Source organism: Lissotriton vulgaris, chromosome 12, assembly GCF_964263255.1.
Source record: "Lissotriton vulgaris chromosome 12, aLisVul1.2, whole genome shotgun sequence".
NCBI classification, from domain to species: domain Eukaryota; kingdom Metazoa; phylum Chordata; class Amphibia; order Caudata; family Salamandridae; genus Lissotriton; species Lissotriton vulgaris.
In genome coordinates this window covers 808,498,186-808,516,853 of record NC_141700.1, presented here as the reverse complement: position 1 = coordinate 808,516,853, position 18,668 = coordinate 808,498,186, and the positions used below count along the sequence as shown (strand labels likewise).

Here is an 18,668-nt window from a genome sequence, read left to right as displayed (position 1 = left end):
GCAAGGGGGGCATATGGAAGCTGAAGAGGGTGAGGCTGAGGATGGAGCCCTGGGGTACTCTGCAGCTGCTCTCTGTCAGTTTTGTGAGGTACGGTGGCAGTCTAACCTGTTGTGTTCTGCCGGTAAGGAAGGAGTGGATCCAGTTGGGGGCCTTGTCTCAGATACCAGCCTTGTGGAGCCTTGCGGCTAGGGCACGGTGTGAGATGCTGTCAAAGGCCCCCGAGAGGTCCAGTAGAATGAGGGCCATGGTTTCCCCCTGGTCAAGGATAGAGGGGATGTCATTGGTGGCTGCGAGAAGGGCAGCCTCAGTGCTACAATGGTTTTAGAATCCGGATTAGGAGATTTCCAGGACATGGTTGGTTTTGATAATTTCAGCGAGTTGAGCTTTTATGGCTTTGTCAATAGGACTTTGTCTAGGAATCGTAGCAGGGAGATGGGTCTGAAGTTCTTGAGGTCTGTCAGGTCAGCGGAGGGTTTCTTCAGGTGTGGATTGATCTTGTTGTGTTTCCAGTCATCGGGGAAGACAGCAGCCTCATCTCGAGGGAGCAGTTGATGGTTCAGCATAGCTCTCATGCGATGGCAGAAGCAGCTCTGTGGAAGATGCAGTGCAGGGAGGGGTGTTTATGGTGTTGTCCGTGGTGAGTGGGGACCAACTGTACAGATTTGGTCGGGTGAGTCGACGTTGGTTTTGGTGGTTGCTGGCATGGTGATGTGATCCTGGGTGTCAAAGTTGTCATAGATAGTCTTGATCTTGTGGTAGAAAAGGTACTGAGTCTGTTGCAGAGGTCTTGGGAGGGTGGGATGTCTGTGGCCTTGCTGTTGAGTTTGGCAAACTCCTTGATGATGCTGAGGAGTTATTTGCTATTGTGTGAATTGTTGGAGATTCCATCTTGGAAGGTCTTCTTCCTTGTGGTTTTGATGAGGTGGTGGTGTGTGGTGGTGGCTGCTTTGAAGGTGGTGTGGGCTTCTGGGGTTTTGTTGTTCCACCATGTCTTCTTGAGAAGTCTACAGGTGCATCTAGATTCTTGAAGTGTGAGGGTGAACCAGCTTGCTCTCTTGACGTGCTGTTTGCCAGTGGCTTTCTTAAGGGGATAAAGGTGTTGGCGCAGTTTGTGATCCATTGGTGGACATTGTGTTCTTCTGTGGTGATTATGTTTGAGGATGTCGGTGATGATGTGTCATTGAGGAAGGTGGTGAATTTATCTTCTGTGACCCTGTTCCAGCTTCTGCAGGGTAAACGTTGGGCGTGCTGAGTGCAGTGGTGGTCGGTCCAGAGAAGTTCTGTGGTGTGGCGGGTCGAGATGCTGTTTCCTGCAGCGAAGACGTGGTCCAGTGTGTGTCCTGCTGTGTGCAAGGGAGAAGGGAGTAGCTGTTTAAGTCATATGTTGGCGATGTTCTCAAGGAGAGAGGAGATGTTGGGATCATTTTGGTTGTCCAGGTCGGAGTTGAGGTCTTTGAGTAAGATGTAGTTGTTGAATGCGAGGGCCTGGGGTGTGATGAGGTCGGCGATGGCATTGGTGAAAGAGATGGGTGGTCTGTAGCTGGGGGTGCTGCGGGGGTGGTTTACGGGTTGGTCTGGATCTGGAAGTGGAGGTGGAGGTGTTCCATATGGGTTGTCGGTTGGTCTGAGTTGCTGGTCAGGCGAAGGGAGCTTTGTGGAAGATGGTGATGGGACCGACATGCAAACATGTTCCCTTCCATTTCTGTTGTTCTGTAAGGACATAGTGGTCGGAGCCACAATGACAATCAACTTGCAGTATTATGTTTCATTGCTTTGTGGGATGGGAGAAACTCCGCAGAATATTGCAGAGTTTTTTTGCAACTCTGTGGAATTCCAGGTAGTATAACTTCCAGAGGTATGCCCACTCTACTGTACCAAAGACTTTTCTAACAATTTATGGCTCTGTGATCACTGCATCACTGCTCTCCGTTTACAAGCTATGGCGATACAATCTCTCCGCTCTTTCTTAAAAAGGTCAACAATTCCTTTATTTACATCAAGTGGTCAGTTGGTCATGGGCCCGAGGGCACAGGACATGTCCCTCTTTGCCTCGCTGAAACTGGGCCACTGTTTACCCCTCTGAGTGGGGACATTGAGGCTGATTCACCTCAATCTATCTGCGGCTTTTGACACGATATTGCACACTACACTCCTACATCGTCTGAGTGCCATAGGCATTTGTGGGTCTGCACTGACTTGGTTACACCCTTTTTAAAGATAGATCCTAATCTGTCTGGGTGACTCAGTTTGCCTCAGAATCAAAACCCCTGGGTTATGGGGTTGTGCAGGGGTCTGCACTGAGCAACCTTGATTGAATCATATGGAGTACAAATTGTATCATATGCTGATGACGCACAATTGCCAGTGGTGTAACTAGGTGGGGCAGTCCTCCCAGGCTGCACCTTTTGAGGGGTAGCAGTGAGCACAAGGTCTGTTTTCTTTATTATTTAATATATTTATTTTATTCTTCTTCGTTGGTTGTCTGTTGCCACCCCCACCTGCTCTTACCTTCACACCTATCATCACTGGGTGGCAAAATCAAGGACTGTTCAACATGGCAAAGGCTCTAGCTGCAGCACTGACAATTGCTCCTCACTCTGGATAAAAACACAGTGCAATTTCAGACCTGCATGTCCGCAGCATCTCAATGGATGCAAGAAAAACAGAAATCTTGTGCTTTGGAATTTCTTCTCCTAGTTAGGACAACGATCTCTGGCCAAATGATGTCCTGCACCCTCCTGCCCCCACCACAGCGGCTCTCAATCTGGGGAGGGGGGGAAGGGTTAAAAGCACAGCATCCCTGCCCCCCCAGGTGGCTGGCATGGTTGGATCCTGTTTTGGATATTTAATACTGTTAAAAGTTCCTTTACCTCCTCCCCCTTCTGCAACAAAAACAGTGATCCAGGCCCTGATATGCTCTAACATGTATACAATTAAACCCTTTGTTAAGCACTCACATATGTAAGCCCCATTGACCATTACATCATAAGTCACATGTGCATAGATATTTCCAATGTCTTTTGTAAAATCACAAATATTAAGCAAAGTGATCCCCTCACTATTGGACTACGTAAACTGACGATACTGGGGCTTGCCGGGCTATCACTTGAAGAGACTACAGCTGGTCCAGAACACCGCTGCTAGGCTTCTGCTGCAACCTTAAAGGAGAGTCCACACACAACCTTACCTGAAGAACTGCACTGGCTGCCTATCAAGGACTGGGTAAGGTCAAAGGGCGGGTTCTTTCACACAGGGCTAGCTACTGCGCTGACCCTCAGTATTGGTCCAATACGCTGAATCCCTACCATCCTTCCAGATCACTCCAAGCCTCCAACGTCCTGCTCGCAGTGATTCCTCAATTCAGAAGGAAAGAGTGGGGTTGCAGTTCCTAATCCTGCAAAGCAGCCGAATGCCCTCTCGCAACAGCTTTGTGTTCCCTCAAAATCCGGTTCTTAGCTGATGTTTGGGTCTACTGTCAGCACCGCGACAGTCATCGAGGAGCTGTTGCACTTTACAGATCCCCCACTAATAAAATTATTATTTAAATATTTTTAAAAATTGAATATACTTTCATAGGAATTTTGTGAAATGCAGTGCCTTTACCGAGCTTCATTAAGTAAGAAAGAAGGCCCGTGTTCTAGAGGAAGACTCCTGTGGTAGCGAACATGGCTTAGCACCAAGTAAAGGCGACAACAAACATCCCGTGGTTTAGGACTGTCTGGTTCTTGTCCTTGTTTACTGCTTTGGGGGAACAAAGATGGCGGCTCTCAGAAAGGGCTTGGCTGTTCCCCAGGTGAGTCTTTGCTTTGACGGGTGCGGGGAGACCGGGTAACGGTGTTGTAGAGAGACGGACACTCTGTGCCTGAGAGCCCTGTAGAGTCGTTAGGCAGCAAGCACATGGTGGCGTTTGCGCTGCGGCGGCAATAAGACTCAGGACACGCAGTTTAGTTTACCGCGTGGTCCGAACTAACTCCGCCGGCCACGCCCCCTTTATTATATATGCGAGCGCGTGACGTCACGCGCTAGGGTATGCGCACCCTTCGGTGCGCGGCCAACAAGACCGCTAACCAGCAGCCGCGAACATTACAAGCCCCAGGGGTAACAAGACAAAGAAGGATAATGGAAGAAACCTTCACCAGATCATTCTGACGCCCACCTGTGCTTTTGTCTCTGGGGTCCCAAGCCTGCACTCCTGACCTGGGTGACACGCAGCCCTCTCTCGGTGGCTCTTGGCTGTAGCACAGGCCTGTAATTATCTTCTAGGAAAAATTTATAATTTTACGTTCAGACCTGTTTGGTATGCAATGCATTCTGGGAGTTGTAGTCTTCGATTATCTTCAGTAAAAACTGACTAAAACACTTAAGAAGCGCGATCTTGTGAAACAAAAATCTGAATATAACCGTGGGGGGACTTGTTCTTGAAGCCAGCCCCAGATTATGACTTCCTTTTGTCCAGTTCTCAAACACAGCTATTGTAAGGTGTCCCTGCCGTCCATGCCCTCCGTGAGCATCACAGTCTCTCCCAGCCTGTGCCTTGGGGGCCAAACAAGTGCAGCAGCGAGCAGTGTGTATACAACAGCTTTGGGTGTGGTACTGCCCTGGTCTCTCGTGTTCTTTACGCACTTGCTACTGGCATACGTGTGTCATGGCTAGCTAGAGGTCTGAAGAATAATATATTGGTGTGCATACTGCTGTATTGCATAAAACATACAGATAACACTCCACACTCTACAGCCCAAAGAAAAACAACCAGATCCTTGTCCAGCCCCAAGTCAGACAAGATTTTCCAAAGTTTGCTGCGATTGACTCTATCAAAAGTGCTGCTTGGGTCCATGAAGGAAATGTGCCATAGAGTTTAGAAGAGAGATCGTCTTGTAGCATTGGGGGTCTTGTGTGCAGCCTTTTTTTTTATAAATGGGGATAATCGTGGCTGAGTGCCAGGAGCGCGGAAGCCGCTGTTAATAGCACTCTAACAGCCTTATTCATCAAGGCCAAATCGGCTCGCAAAGGGCCAGATTCTGAGAATCTGGCCCTTTGCGAGTGCGATTTTTGCATTTGGGATTCAACATCCCAAATGCAAAAATCGGTATTTGCTAATTCGCATATTTGCGAGGATTTACATTTAAGGAATCTCTATTTGAGATTCCTTAAATGTAATTCATCATCCATTTTACAATTGCGAAATCTCAATTTCGGGCCGCAATTTACCGCGAGGTCAAACCTCGTGGTAAATTGCGAAAACTCAGAAAAATGCATTTAAATGCATTTTTCTGAGTTGCACGTTACACACACACATGTCCTTTGGACATGTGTGTGTGCAACACCTGTGTTAATTTCCATTGCAGGGGTGCTACAGGGTGTCCTTTGGACACCCCAGGCACCCTTGTACTCGCAATCTCATTTGCGATTAGCTAATTGCTAATCGCAAATGACGAATGACTCCCCATGCATTCCTATGGGCCTTTTGGCCCATAGGAATGCATGGGGTGTTATTCCTTATTTGCGATTAGCAATTAGCTAATCGCAAATAAGGAATCAGTGGGAATCGCAATTAATATTGCGATTCCTTCATGATTACCGTTTTGCGAGTCTCAAATAGCGATTCCTTATGATTCGCTATTTGAGCCTCGCAAAACGGCCCGTTCATGAATCAGGCTGTTAGCCATTATAATGACAACGGGGCCCAAAAATCAATGGGGCATATTACCAAGCAATAGCGATAATTATCGCTATTGCTTGGTTAGAGACAAAAATTTACCGCTGAGCTGCGGCGATTTTTACCGCAAATAAACCTTGGTATTACCAAGGTTTATCGCAAATGCGATAAAAATCGGCCGCAATGCATGAATATCGCTGAAAAGTCTGCGATATTCATGCATTACCGAGCTAATGCTCTTAGCCATGTTATCCACCTCCCATTGGATAACATGGCTAAGAACTGCTCAGGGCAGGTGTTAGCTTTTGGAGATATTCGCGCTTAGCGCGAATATCTCCAAAAGTTGGTAATAGGAGATAGCGATGTTAGCGACTGTTTCCAGTCGCTAACATCTTGACACGCCCACTTGGTATGTCATTAGTGATAAATATCACTGACATGCAAAGTGGGGCCCAAGATGGTCGCTATCTCCTACTAGCTGTCGCTAACTGGTGTTAGCGACAGCTAGGTAATAGGGAGAGAATTTTATCTCCGCTTTCTTGGCTTTTAAAGCCAAAAAAGCGGAGATAAACCCCCTTGATAATATGCCCCAATGTTCTCCTTCTAGAGATCCATCTGGACTCCGCCATGCCTGGGTGTCTTCCTTGCTGGACTGGTGCTAACACCTCTGTTAAATCGAATCTGATAGACAGTGGAAAGGTGGGTGGATCTTCTAAACTGCAATCCGCAGGGTTCAAGTAGGATTAAATAGCTTTCAAATGATGAATCCAAAGTTTTGCGCTGATGGGTGACCCTACACCGTCAGTGAAGGCGTCTGTGATTTTGGGGTGATTGACAATTGCCCCAAAAAAAACACTTGCGTCCCTAAATACAAGAGCAGCAACCAAAATTGTCTCACATTTCCTGTGTCATTGGCCATGAAATAATTCTGGTAATTTGTGGGTTATTGTGCGCTTCTATGATTACAGTGGTGATGCAAAGTACACAAAATAGAAGAATCTTTGCATGTGTGGCAGTGGTAAATAATGATATAGTTTAATAAATAAATAAACCTTGTATTACAGAAAGAAGTTGTACTTTGCTTTATGATAGCATTCACCTTGTGATTTTCGCTATCGATTTTATTTTTAAAATCTAAGTAAAAGGCTGTATTAAGACGCAATATTCATGTATTTTCATAAACTGAAAAACGTATGTCTGGGGGAAAATGGAAAGTTATACAATTATATATCATAACAGTATTTGTTTGATAATCACTATTGGGTCTGCAGCTCTACTCTTTCTGGACCAAGAAATGTGCATTTTTTATTTTTCTACCTTACATCCTCAAAGAAATTTTTGAGTCATACAATGTGACTAGGAGGAGCAGGCGGGAAGTAAAAATGCAGAAGTAAAGAAAGATGCTAAGACTACGGTTGGCCATGTGAGACTCATGTTCTTATTATAGATGGCATTTGAGATCTTAGAGACATTTTGCTAATCGTGTATCACTTTAGCTCTTGTTTTTCCGGTGAGTAAACCCCGAACCCAACTATGGGGGTCAGTCACACCAATAGCTTGTCACCCTGAAATTGCAGGTGTATCTTGGGAGTCTGGCTTTGTTGCACATTTAGGTAAGAACAGTGGTGCACAAAAACTTCATTTGGTTTATTTTTGGGGAAAACGTACGGAAACCATGTGGTTCACTTGCAGAGCTCGCGTCCATGCGCAGTGTAGCGCTTGTACAGGAATTCTTATCAGGGCTGCCTTTAGTGCCAGCACCACCATGCCTGCATCTGCTGGAGGTTGCATTGTGATCAGGGCAAGGCATGATGTTATGTGTGTCATGTAAGCCTGCCTGCAGAGCTGTAACATTTGGTTAGACAAAGAGTAACACAAGACGTGCTGAGCCGGAGTGCCAAGGTAAGGGTGTGTGCGAACCAGCTCCCACTGGACTGTCTACACAGACTGTTATCATCAAAGACTACTAAAGGGGCCAACCTCGCCAGTGTCCCCGGGCCCTGCTGCCGACAGCTACCATCCTCCCTGAGCAGAGTCTGTGTGCGATGAGTCAAGTCCACCAGTGACAACTGACAGCCTTCCTCCTCTGGCTGGGAGCTGTGAGAGCAGGAGATACACCTGGGTCTGCAGCCAGGCAACTCACAGCTCTTGACCATATCCAAAGCCTGGCGCTGTGCCTGCAGCCGAGTGGGCGCATCGGATACTGGAGCGGGATGGACTCCAGTTCAGAGCCAGAAGCACATTATTAGAGGTGCAATGACCACCTGCCCACAGCCAGCCTCAGTGAGGGGAGAATAAACACCTGGAAAGGAATGCCTGATGGGTTTCCCATTCCCGCTCTAGGCCTGTTTGTGATCAGTTATATACGTTTCTATGCCTCTCTTGAGTCTACCTTTGATTTAACCTGCTAATAGGCACTGAAAACTAGCAAGGATTGCATTGTTTGTATCTGTCACACAGGACCGACTTTTTACACTGGCAGCGCTAACCCTCATTTCTGGGGCTGGTGCGCAATATTCATCATCAGATTGTAACCCGGATGAAGAAAGGCAGAATGTGAAGAATGAAGCAGGAAAACAAATATAGGACAAAAGAAGCCATCTGATAAGCAATAGTAACTGAAACACTTTCACAAAATTACTGTTATCACAACATATAGACCAAATATTGATGACCCTATGTTCTATAGTAGATTGGAAAACAAACTATATGCCCTCCAACCAGAAATAACAATATGGGGGGATTTAACCACCTACCTAGATCCTGACATGCGCTTTTCAAGCTCAATGTACCTCTTGTCTTTGGTATTTAACTTACCTTGCTGCATTGTGCTTCTCACCAATCGGTTATAAAAAGTACCTGCCCTGATTCACAGGTCCAAGAAACAGAGACCCTTATAAGTCTCAGAAGCCGCAATGCCATTCTAAGGCAGGGGGCTAAAACAGAGAAAAAAGAAGAGGAGACCCCTCTTTCAGGTGACATTAAATACAGCATACATTTAGAAGCTTTAACAGATTTGCCTGGTTTTGGTGGCAAAAGTGAGTGGGCGCAGACCTCAGGAGATGACTGTTGGTTTTGAGAGTTCCACCAGGAACAAGTGTTGATAAAAAGGGCCAATAAGTGGAGCTAAATTGTACATTTTCTAGCATTATTCTTTCAATCTACTCTCCCTAGTGCTCCACACCAGCATGCTGTGTGAAGCAAGTAGAGCAAAGGATAGTGCTACAAGGCCATGCGGATGCAGATCTAGTGCTACCCAAATGGCACTAACATAATCCATCATGTATGCGCCAATTAGAGAAGATGTTCACTCACAGAAACATTGACTTCAATGTGAATCCTACTGGCTATTAACTACTACCAAGCAATGTCTTCTTTACGTTATTGTTATTCAAGAAGTAATCCTAACAGAAGCGTTATTTCTTGTCCATAACAAAGTGCCAGTGGCTGGGAAGAGGTGGTGTCTTCAAGGACTCTCTTTCTTCATCAAGTGGATCTGTTTTGTGTAACATGGCTCATCTATAGCTTGTAGGGTCAGATTAAAACCTTTCACCAAAGAACAGCACTGAAACTCAAAACGTATTCATTAAAAGCAAGATCTCCCGCGTTGTTGCCTTTAAGGCTTCCCAGAGTGTGCCAGCTCCCTCCACCGTGCCCTCATTGTCCAAGAAGTAATGAGTAATAGCCTCCCGCACCCCCTCTTTAAATATGGGACCCAGCAACGATGATGCCTGTTGAAGGCATTGGAATGAGAGGGCCTGATGCGTGGGAATCCCCAGATCTAACACCGCGGGTGAGTGATCTGACAGAGTACGTGGAAGATGTGCAACCTCGCTTACCCATGGGGCCACCGCCTCAGAGAGCAGCCAATAATCCAATCTGTACCAAGTTTTATATACTGAGGAGACATGTGTGCCTTCCTGTGCTATCAGATATCGCGCTCTCACGATATCACGCAACTTATAAGCGTGTATAATTTAATGAATAGCACCTGCTGAACGCTTGCCTTGCCACTCCGTTACCACACTGCCATCCATGTAGGATCTAAGTAGGTGGTTAAATCCCCCCATATTGTTATTGTTATTTCTGGTTGGAGAGGATATAGTTTGCTCTGTCCTCGTTTGGTGCCAAAGAGCAGTCACGCTTTACTAGGGGAACTTGTGTTAAGCATTTCAGGGTAACAACATGGATGTTTTGCACAACTGGAAAGAAATCCGATAGTGATTTATAAAAATAAGCAGATTATTATATTCATTTATACAACAAAATGAACATGATCAGATACATATACCCGGAGCGATGGAATTTAGAAGAAAACATAAATCACTGCAATTCAACACTGCAGAACTTTTGCATTGTATTCAATGGGAAACAAAAGTGGAAGTGACAATCAGTCACTTGCAGGTCGCATTGTGTGTACCCCAAGCAGGGTAAGAGTGGTGCAGATCCCAGGCCAAGCCACAACAGTCCATTCAATTTGACCTGGCTTGAGAAACCCAGGTGCAGAGTTGTCATGGGTGTCATTGGTGCTAAAATGGGAACTACATGAGAACTGGCTTTACCTCTTTCACTGCACTGGTGGGGAACAGGGTGCAAAAAGCTGACAACTAGGCAACTGACATCAGATGAAAGTTTTGCAGTGTTCCATCTAGATGCAGCGTTGAGTAAAGGGGGTAGTTGTGGACTGGTGACCAACCCACCTTGGCAGCTGTAAGCACAACTGAAAGTCATTGCCACATCCAGAGGCCCCGGGAACATGGTAGCAACGTAAAACGTTTTGGAGGTCAGGACTACAATTTTCACAATGCACCCGATCATCTACTTCTGGGTGATCCCTCAAAATGCCCGATGGCCAGCAATTCTTTGGATCAGGCATGCTGTTTTTACTTGCTGTTGCAGGGGACTAGTGCCACTAGTCCAGGGGAGTCTGGTGATGTCTTTGGCTCTCAAAGAAATCCCTCTGTCTTTGGGAACTGAACTTCGGCCCAGGACAAGCTGCATTCAAGCCGTTTCACGCCTTTCGTTTGTGCAGCTCCTGTTGTTGCAGACATGGGTCTCTTCTTTTCTCCTTGTTACAAGTCAGATCACAACTAAGGTTCTGGTGTCAGGGGTATCCCTTAAAGTCTAGATTTATGGGCATTATGGGTGTGGCTTCTAGTGGTTAAAGGGCTACTAACCCCAGCGTCTAATGTGCCCCTTAGGTGACCACATTCGGGGGTGTAGGTCACCTTTCCTACCCAGAACCTACTATTTTACCACTGTTAAACATGTCAGAAGTCTGAAGTAGCTGTAGAGACCTGGTATTCCACCCTGGAGATATGGCTAGCCTTTTGGGGTCTGGGGTGTACTCCTCCTGAATACCTAATATTCCCTCCTGCCCAGGTACAAATGTGGCTGGGGGCAGGGGGAGGGGTACTTCCTCTTTTGGAAAGCAGCAGTGTTAAATATCACAAGCTGCACAGCTTTTGAAGCTCACTGCCTTGATGTGCCACTTCACTAGCCATCCTGTCTGGGCGGGAGGTGATAACTCCTTCCCATCCAGGTAATTTTTTCTGACTCCTGCAAGAGTTCACACCTCCTGTTTAGGGGGTCGTGTTCCTTTCTTTGTAGCAGCAAGTGCAGGCTAGCAGCCAGAGCACAGGAAATACTGGGGCAACCAGGTGGGCAACCTCCAAGGTAGCCACCTGGGTGAATGCCACATTGTCCTAGACACAAGATTTGTGTCAGGGGGAATGAGGCACATTGTTTGATACCAAACACAACATATTTAGGTGGTTCCATAATGGAGCTGCAAACCTCGGGTTTGCATTGGTGCTACCCCATGCTGTACTATGGACCGTTATCACTTGAAGTGTCCTTTAATGGCAAAGCCCACTGTAGGGACATATAAGCTTACATTTACATGCAAATACCTTTAATATTATGCACCCAGCCTCCTGGGCTCAGGAGGCCTTCCTTAGGGGTACCCGGCATATATTAAAGATAGTGCATTAACTTTACCACAGATGGTGAGGCCAAAGTCGAGTTCAAGCAGTTTGCACTCCTCCTGCAGTAAGCAATGGCAGACCTGCTGTAAGTAGTTTACTTGGGTCGCTCAGGGTGCCACAAACAGTGCTTCAGGCCCTGGTGACCCCTTTAACACCCATTCCATGGGTACCACTGGTACCATATACTAGGGGCTTGTTCGCTTAAGTCCTTTGCCAATTAGTGTTACCAATGTACATGTATCAGTTTTAGGGATAGAGCACTGGCGCCTGGTTAGCTGGCTAAAGTGCCCTGCCAGAGTTGAAAAGCAGCATCTAGCAGTCCAAACGGGGGCTAAAAGTGAGGGGCATCTGCAAAAAGGCCAGCTTTCTTACATATCTTCAATGTATACAGGTGTGGCATTAAGAATAAAAAAACATTAAAAATATGTACTTAGTTCTGAATCTCTTAGTTGTAGGTATTCTAGGTACTATTTTTTCAGACATTATTTTTGTAATTTATCATCTCTCATATAAACTAAATCTTCACTACTCATCTGCAGGGAGCAGGTTGGGGGAAGATTAAGAGGAAAGATGGGAAGAAATCAAAAGAAATTCTATCACATTTTTAATTAGTCTCTTACTGGTTTTGTCATAAAGGCATAGATTCATCAACCGAAATTGCGATCGCAATTGCTGCGAAATAACTATTGTGATCGCAATTCCCGCTCCCGCAATCCATTTGGCAAAAACCACCAAATTGCTAATTCGCAAACAAAAATTCGCAGAATCAATGTGGAACCCCCTTAGCGAATCTGTAACAGCGAATTTCCACTTATTCTGCAATTAATTCGCAAATTCAATTAATCAAACATCGCAAATTGCGAGAAAAAAAACTAAATCGCTAAATGTGAGTCGCAATTTAAGGAGAAGTCAAACTAGGTGGTAACCATGAAGTACAATTGGTAAAAAAAAAAAATAATTCTAACAAGAAACAGGTGCGGGGTAAAACAAACACACTTAAGGAGACACAGTAGGAGCATGAGGACATTCACAATGCCAGGTCTATATATTGTGGCAAGGCGGCTGAAGCTCCAGGCTGACCAACGCAGGATCCAGGAGCGCATCTTCCGGCTGCGGATAACACTCCTGGGCCAGACTGAAGAGGAGATCTACTCCAAATACAGGCTGAATGGGGCAATGATAAATAAGTTCATCCGAGACCTTGTCCCCCTAATGCAGCACCCAACAAGGAGGACCAATGTTGTACCCACCCATGCCCAGGTCCTGTGCTGACTGCACCTCCTGGCCTCCGGAAGCTTCCAGGGGATAGTTGCATATGCAGGGGGGATCTCCCAGAGCACACTGTCACGCTGCCTACAGAGTTTCCTGGATGCCATGCTGAGCCGGATACACCACTACATAACCTTCCCAACCACCCAACAGGACTTAAACCAAACAAAGCTTGACTTCTATACCACTGCGCAATTCCCCCATGTAATTGGCTGCATTGGCTGTACCCACATCCACATCTGCCCACCCGCTGAGACAGAATACATGTCCCGAAACCGCAAGTCCTACCACTCACTAAACATCCAGATGGTCTGCAATGCAAAGACATTCATCACTGACATAGTGGCACAATACCCGGGGAGCATGCATGTTTCGTTCATCTTCAGGCACAGCGGCATACACACCCGCTTGGCCGGTGGTGACTTTGGCAAAGGACATCTCCTAGGTAAGTACACATGCCCACATACAGTAGGGCAAGACCATGTAGCTGCGCATAACAGGCACTGACCCTCTGCTCCTACCTTCAGGTGACAGCGCCTACGGCCTCTGAGTACCTCCTCACCCCATACTTCAACCCTGCTACACCACAGGAATGGCGTTACAAAGCTGCGCACATTCACACAAGAAATGTAATTGATCGGACATTTGGGATGTTAAAGAGCCGATTCTGCATCCTACACAAGACTGGTCAAATACCAGCCTAAGGTCTGCTGCCGCATCGTGGCCGTGTGTTCCATACTCCACAATATTGCTACCAAGCGGAGGATACCTGTGGAGATCTCTGGTAGTGAGTCGGAGGGGGACAACCAGCCACCTGCACATGTGCATCATGCACGCGGGGAGAATCCTGCAGAAGGACACAGGCGCCGCAACAACATTACACAGAACTATTTTTAGTGCACCCATACCCCTCACACAACACTGCACTCATGCAAGCCACATGAAATAATTACATGAGTAATATTTGAGTTCAAAATAAATTCTCATTCTATTTTTTGAACAAGATCTAGAACTTTTTTGTATTTTACAAACAACATAACTGCTGTATTGCATCATACAGCCTCTTTAATGCAGAGCAGGCGTGCTTGGTACATCAGCATGGCACTGCTGCTTATGTTCAGCCATTCACTGTCTCCTCCTGCCGGACGCACCCTGTCGCCTCTCCAATTCCAGGTCGGCAGTGTCCGGCTGTGATGCTGCACTGGGCCTGGCACTGCGGCGCCGTTCTGGTGCCACAGGCACAGACAGGCTGCTCAGGCTGGATGTGCCCTCACTGGCATCATCAACCCCCCCCCCCTTGTATGGGCATGGCCACACACCTGTTGGTTTTGGATTGCGGTGGTCACCTGCTCCAGGGCCCTTGCAACATCCTGGCTGCATTGCACCATTTGAATTTGCATTGCCAGGGACCGGCGTGATAGTTCGGATGTTGCATTCCCGATCAGGTGGCTTGACCTGGTGTATGCTGATAGATGGGTCAGCAGCTGGCGGTGGTGGCGGCGGGTGATGTCCTGCTGCGATACCATCAGTTGGCTGTTCTCCTTTACTGCAGCAGTCAGCTCCTGCACACTTTCATTGAGCTGATTAATTTTGCGCGCAGTCTTGTACAGCTGCAGCTGCATGGCTGCCATGTGCTGTGCCTGCTTGCAGTGCACAGCTAGCATCCGGCGTTCGATCCTTAGCCCTGGATCTTGGGCCTGTTGCTCCCTCTCTGCTCGTATGCCCCCGTTGCGCTGCTGCCTCAACCGGCCGCTTGCCTGCGACCGCACAGTGGCTGTGCTGCGTGTCTGCCTCCTGGGTGGTGGTGGGGCCTGTTCCACTACCATGCGTAACACATGGGGTGGTTGCACTCCTCCTGTGGCTGCAGGGGTGGCCCTGTCCGCATGTGGAGTTGGTGGTACTGGTGCAGGTGCAGGTGTGTGTGACGCTCTAGGTTGTGGGGCAGGATGGCTCTCTCCCTCCGTCTCCTCAGGGGTCTCCTTGATATGGAGTGCCTCGCTGTCTGTGGTCTCTGCTTATGCAGCACCTGTGATGTAAATGGGGGCAAGATTATTGCATTCCCTGACTGGCTGTAGGGATATGTTTCGCTTGACAGTTCGGACTGTGTATGGCTATCAGGGAACTATTGTCACACTACAGGTCCCACAACGCAATAGTGCGTTTCTGATGTGCAGGGACTGCATTACTGGGGTTATCAAAGGCTAGCTCGGGGGCATGGGCATTCTTAGGGGAAGTGGTCGCAGTTGCATGGCTCTTAATTTGTGATTGTTGTGTGGGTCGGGAGGTGTCCAGCCGAGTGACCCCACGCAGGCTGCAGGGTTGATGGTGTCCTCAACCAGGTCTTCAAGTGGTGTATTGGTGGCAACTGTGGGGTCTCCTCCTCCTGTGGCATGTTGCTCCCCCAGCCTCTCTGCTATGCGCTCCTTGGCACACCCTCTGAGGTCATACCACCTCTTCTTTAGGTCATCAATTGACCGCTGGGTCACTCCTACGGAGTTTACCTTCGCCCTGTTGCGCAGCCAAATGCGCCTCTTGTCAGCCTCGGGCACCTTTCTGGATAGCTTCCCAAAAAGCTTATCATGGTCTCTGCTGACTCCCTCAATCAGGAACTCCAGCTCCTGTTCTGAAAACTTTATTTTTCTTTTCCTGCCAGTTTCACTGGCTCCTGCTGCATCCTTGGACATTCTGGTGTTGGATGTCTGTTCTGTTGTGGGGCTGCAGGGTGTGTCTTGTAGAGCTCAGGGCTGTGCCTCCTCCTCTCTCCAGCTCTTTGTTCAGAATGAGTAAGGGAGCTGCCTACTTCCTGGTTGTGATGTCATCATTGTGCTCAAAATGCGATTTCCCATTTTTGCGATCTCGCAATTTGCCAGATCGCAATTTGTGAGTTCAGTAATTGCGAAATCGCAATTTCGGGTTGGAAAAACAGGAGATTCTGCGAATTGTCTGCGATTTTTGCAAATTTGCATTCGGCGATTGCGGCCGATTGCGAATCGCATTTTTTTTCGCATTTTTTGATGCATCCTATTCTGCAAATTCCAATTTGCGATTCAGTATTTTTTGCAAATTGGAATTCGCAAGGTGCTTGATGCATCTGGGGGATAGTTTTCTATTTCTCTAGTAGACAGCTTCTGGACTGTGAAATGAAAAATATTTACATTACTGAAATATTTTGAGAGTCATAGATACAAGTTCTTTGGTGGGTAGAGTACAAGTCCCAGGGCACCTCATTTTATGAAGAAGATGAAAGGTTGTCCCTTGGCACATGTATGTCCCAGAGGTGATCCACAGTGTATAAAGTGTTTCTCTTCCAGATTACCTGTTCAGCCAGCAGCTGACTAACAGAAGAGATCACCACATTTACTAAATATTTCCTGATATGCAAGACACTTCCTGGATGGAAGGTGGGGTCTGTGGCAGCACCAGATACCCAACCTTGTATGCTCTGCTGTCAGCTCCAGGGACATCTCCATCATAATTCACCGTAGGTGGCTGAGAGTTTAGAAGTCTTGGTCAAGTTTGGGGCGTCAACCAAGAATGGGGTTGGAAATGTTGACCTTTGCAATAGGAATTTATTTGAGTTTGTTTTTCTTTAGATGTATGCTCTCTCGGATTGTGAATAAACAGTCTTTAGAATCTGTAGTCTTGAGTTCAATCTTTAGTTTTATTACAAGAATAGTCTTTTTTTGGACTGGTGAACATCTTGCACTCTGGTTTCTCTTCTGATCAGTAATGCAAACATGGCTTTGTATAAATGCAATACGGCACCCATGTGAGTAACTACTGGCAGTGGGTGGGAGAAAGGGCTTGTTGGTTTACGGAGATATTATATAGGGGTGTCTGTATACCAGAGATGGGTAGACCAGGGGACGTGGAGAATCTCACTCACATGCTCAGACAACACTGCAGTCAGGAACCTTTACGTCTCCACCTCCTCTATGGGGGCAAGAGAGAGTGCCATGAGGTATGGAATGATTCCTTCTACATTCTGTCAGAAGCTTGACCTACGGTCTGGGTGTTGGCTGTAGATTCATAGGTGACCCACACCTCCCCATGCAGGGTGCGGCTCCCAGAGTGCAGCGTATTTCCCTCATCAGGTGGATTTTCATGTCCAATGGTCCAAAGGCCTAAATAGAAGATATTCAGTGGCTGCTGAAGTCACAGTCATTCTAGCCTCTGTAGTTCTTCACGCCTTGTCATATTTTATTCTCTCTTTGAACTATCTTACTACATCAGCTAATAGTCATTAAACTCTTTTGATGGTTGATCTGCCAGATTGAATGACTATCAATAGTTATGATTATTTATCAACCGCATCCTTGAGCGGCTCCCTGGGCGAGTCATTTATGGCGAGTGTAGAACTCACCGTTGTGTGGATATATTTAAGATAAGGTTTATAGAGTATTTATTCAGCTAGTGACCCCCAGGGGTTGGCTTTACTATGTTCCTTTTTTAAATCATTTTGGCTAATAATTTGTCATAAGAATAATGGAAATATCAAATGTTGTGCAGCTGTTCTTCTTTCTTTAGTTTTGACAAATACAATGTTCTTGTCTTCTTCTGCTTGTATATTTTACTAAGACAGCTTTCATCTCAGTATTATCACTTAGGCCGGTGCTTCCAATTCTTTCGTATTTGGCATACAGCATCACTCTTTCAGCCATTCTAGTTCCTCCTGTGGAGATATATTTCTTGGATGATATATTCTGGAGCATATTTCTAAAACATTACACAGTGCAGGACAGTGCAGCAAGTCATCGTGCTGTGCTGCGTGATAGGGAAAGGGGAGAAAAGTGCTGTATTTAACATAATACTTTGCATTCCTGTCTTTCCCCTGAGCTAGCTCACCATGTGCTGCCTAGCTCCAGCACAGGCACCCCTGCAGGATGGAGCAAGCGTACCCGCATTGTGAGCAGGTTTGTCTTTGTGCACCTTCCTGCACAAAAACCCTCCTCTGAGGCATTTTCCTCTTTCTTTGTGTGCTGCCGGATGCAGCACACATAGAAAGAGAAAGTAACAAGGAGAAATAACGTTATCTCTTCTCATTACACATCCCCCTGGAGAGGTGTAGTATGTTGACACATTCCCAGGTCTACCTGTAATGGTAAATTTAAGTATGTGTCAGAATCCATGGGTGTATGCACGGAAACACCCAAGCTCCACCAGTGGAAAGCCTCCCTGGGTCAGAGTATTGTAACGCAGTGATTTGTGCTGCTTTGCATTACTCGATATTTACTAAGCCATACAGGGCCACACACGGTGGCTTGATAAATCCAAGATAAGAGTTGCATTGCTCTTGTGTCCCATTGCGTGGTGCAAGAGTGATGTAACGCAGTTTGCATTACTCTATATTTACTAAGCCATACAGGGCCACACACGGTGGCTTGACAAATCCAAGATAAGAGTTGCATTGCTCTTGTGTCCCGTTGCGTGGTGCAAGAGTGATGTAACGCAGTTTGCATTACTCTATATTTACTAAGCCATACAGGGCCACACACGGTGGCTTGACAAATCCAAGATAAGAGTTGCATCGCTCTTGTGTCCCGTTGCGTGGTGCAAGTGTGATGTAACGCAATTTGCATTACTCTATATTTACTAAGCCATACAGGGCCACACAAGGTGGCTTGATACATCCAAGATAAGAGTTGCATCGCTCTTGTGTCCCGTTGCATGGTGCAAGTGTGATGTAACGCAGTTTGCATTACTCTATATTTAATAAGCCATACAGGGCCACACAAGGTGGCTTGACAAATCCAAG

General features: G+C 46.7%; 1 protein-coding gene across 1 annotated transcript in view; it reads left to right on the top strand.

Moving 5' to 3' along the window:
* Nucleotides 1-1,739: 1,739 nt before the first annotated feature.
* LOC147678827 (olfactory receptor 6B9-like) overlaps nt 1,740-18,668 on the top strand; it is a 32,445-nt gene continuing 15,516 nt past the window's right edge. Inside the window, exon 1 of the mRNA XM_086945747.1 lies at nt 1,740-1,838. Coding sequence (XP_086801873.1) covers nt 1,740-1,838 — 99 coding nt within the window. The remainder of the gene's footprint in view (nt 1,839-18,668) is intronic.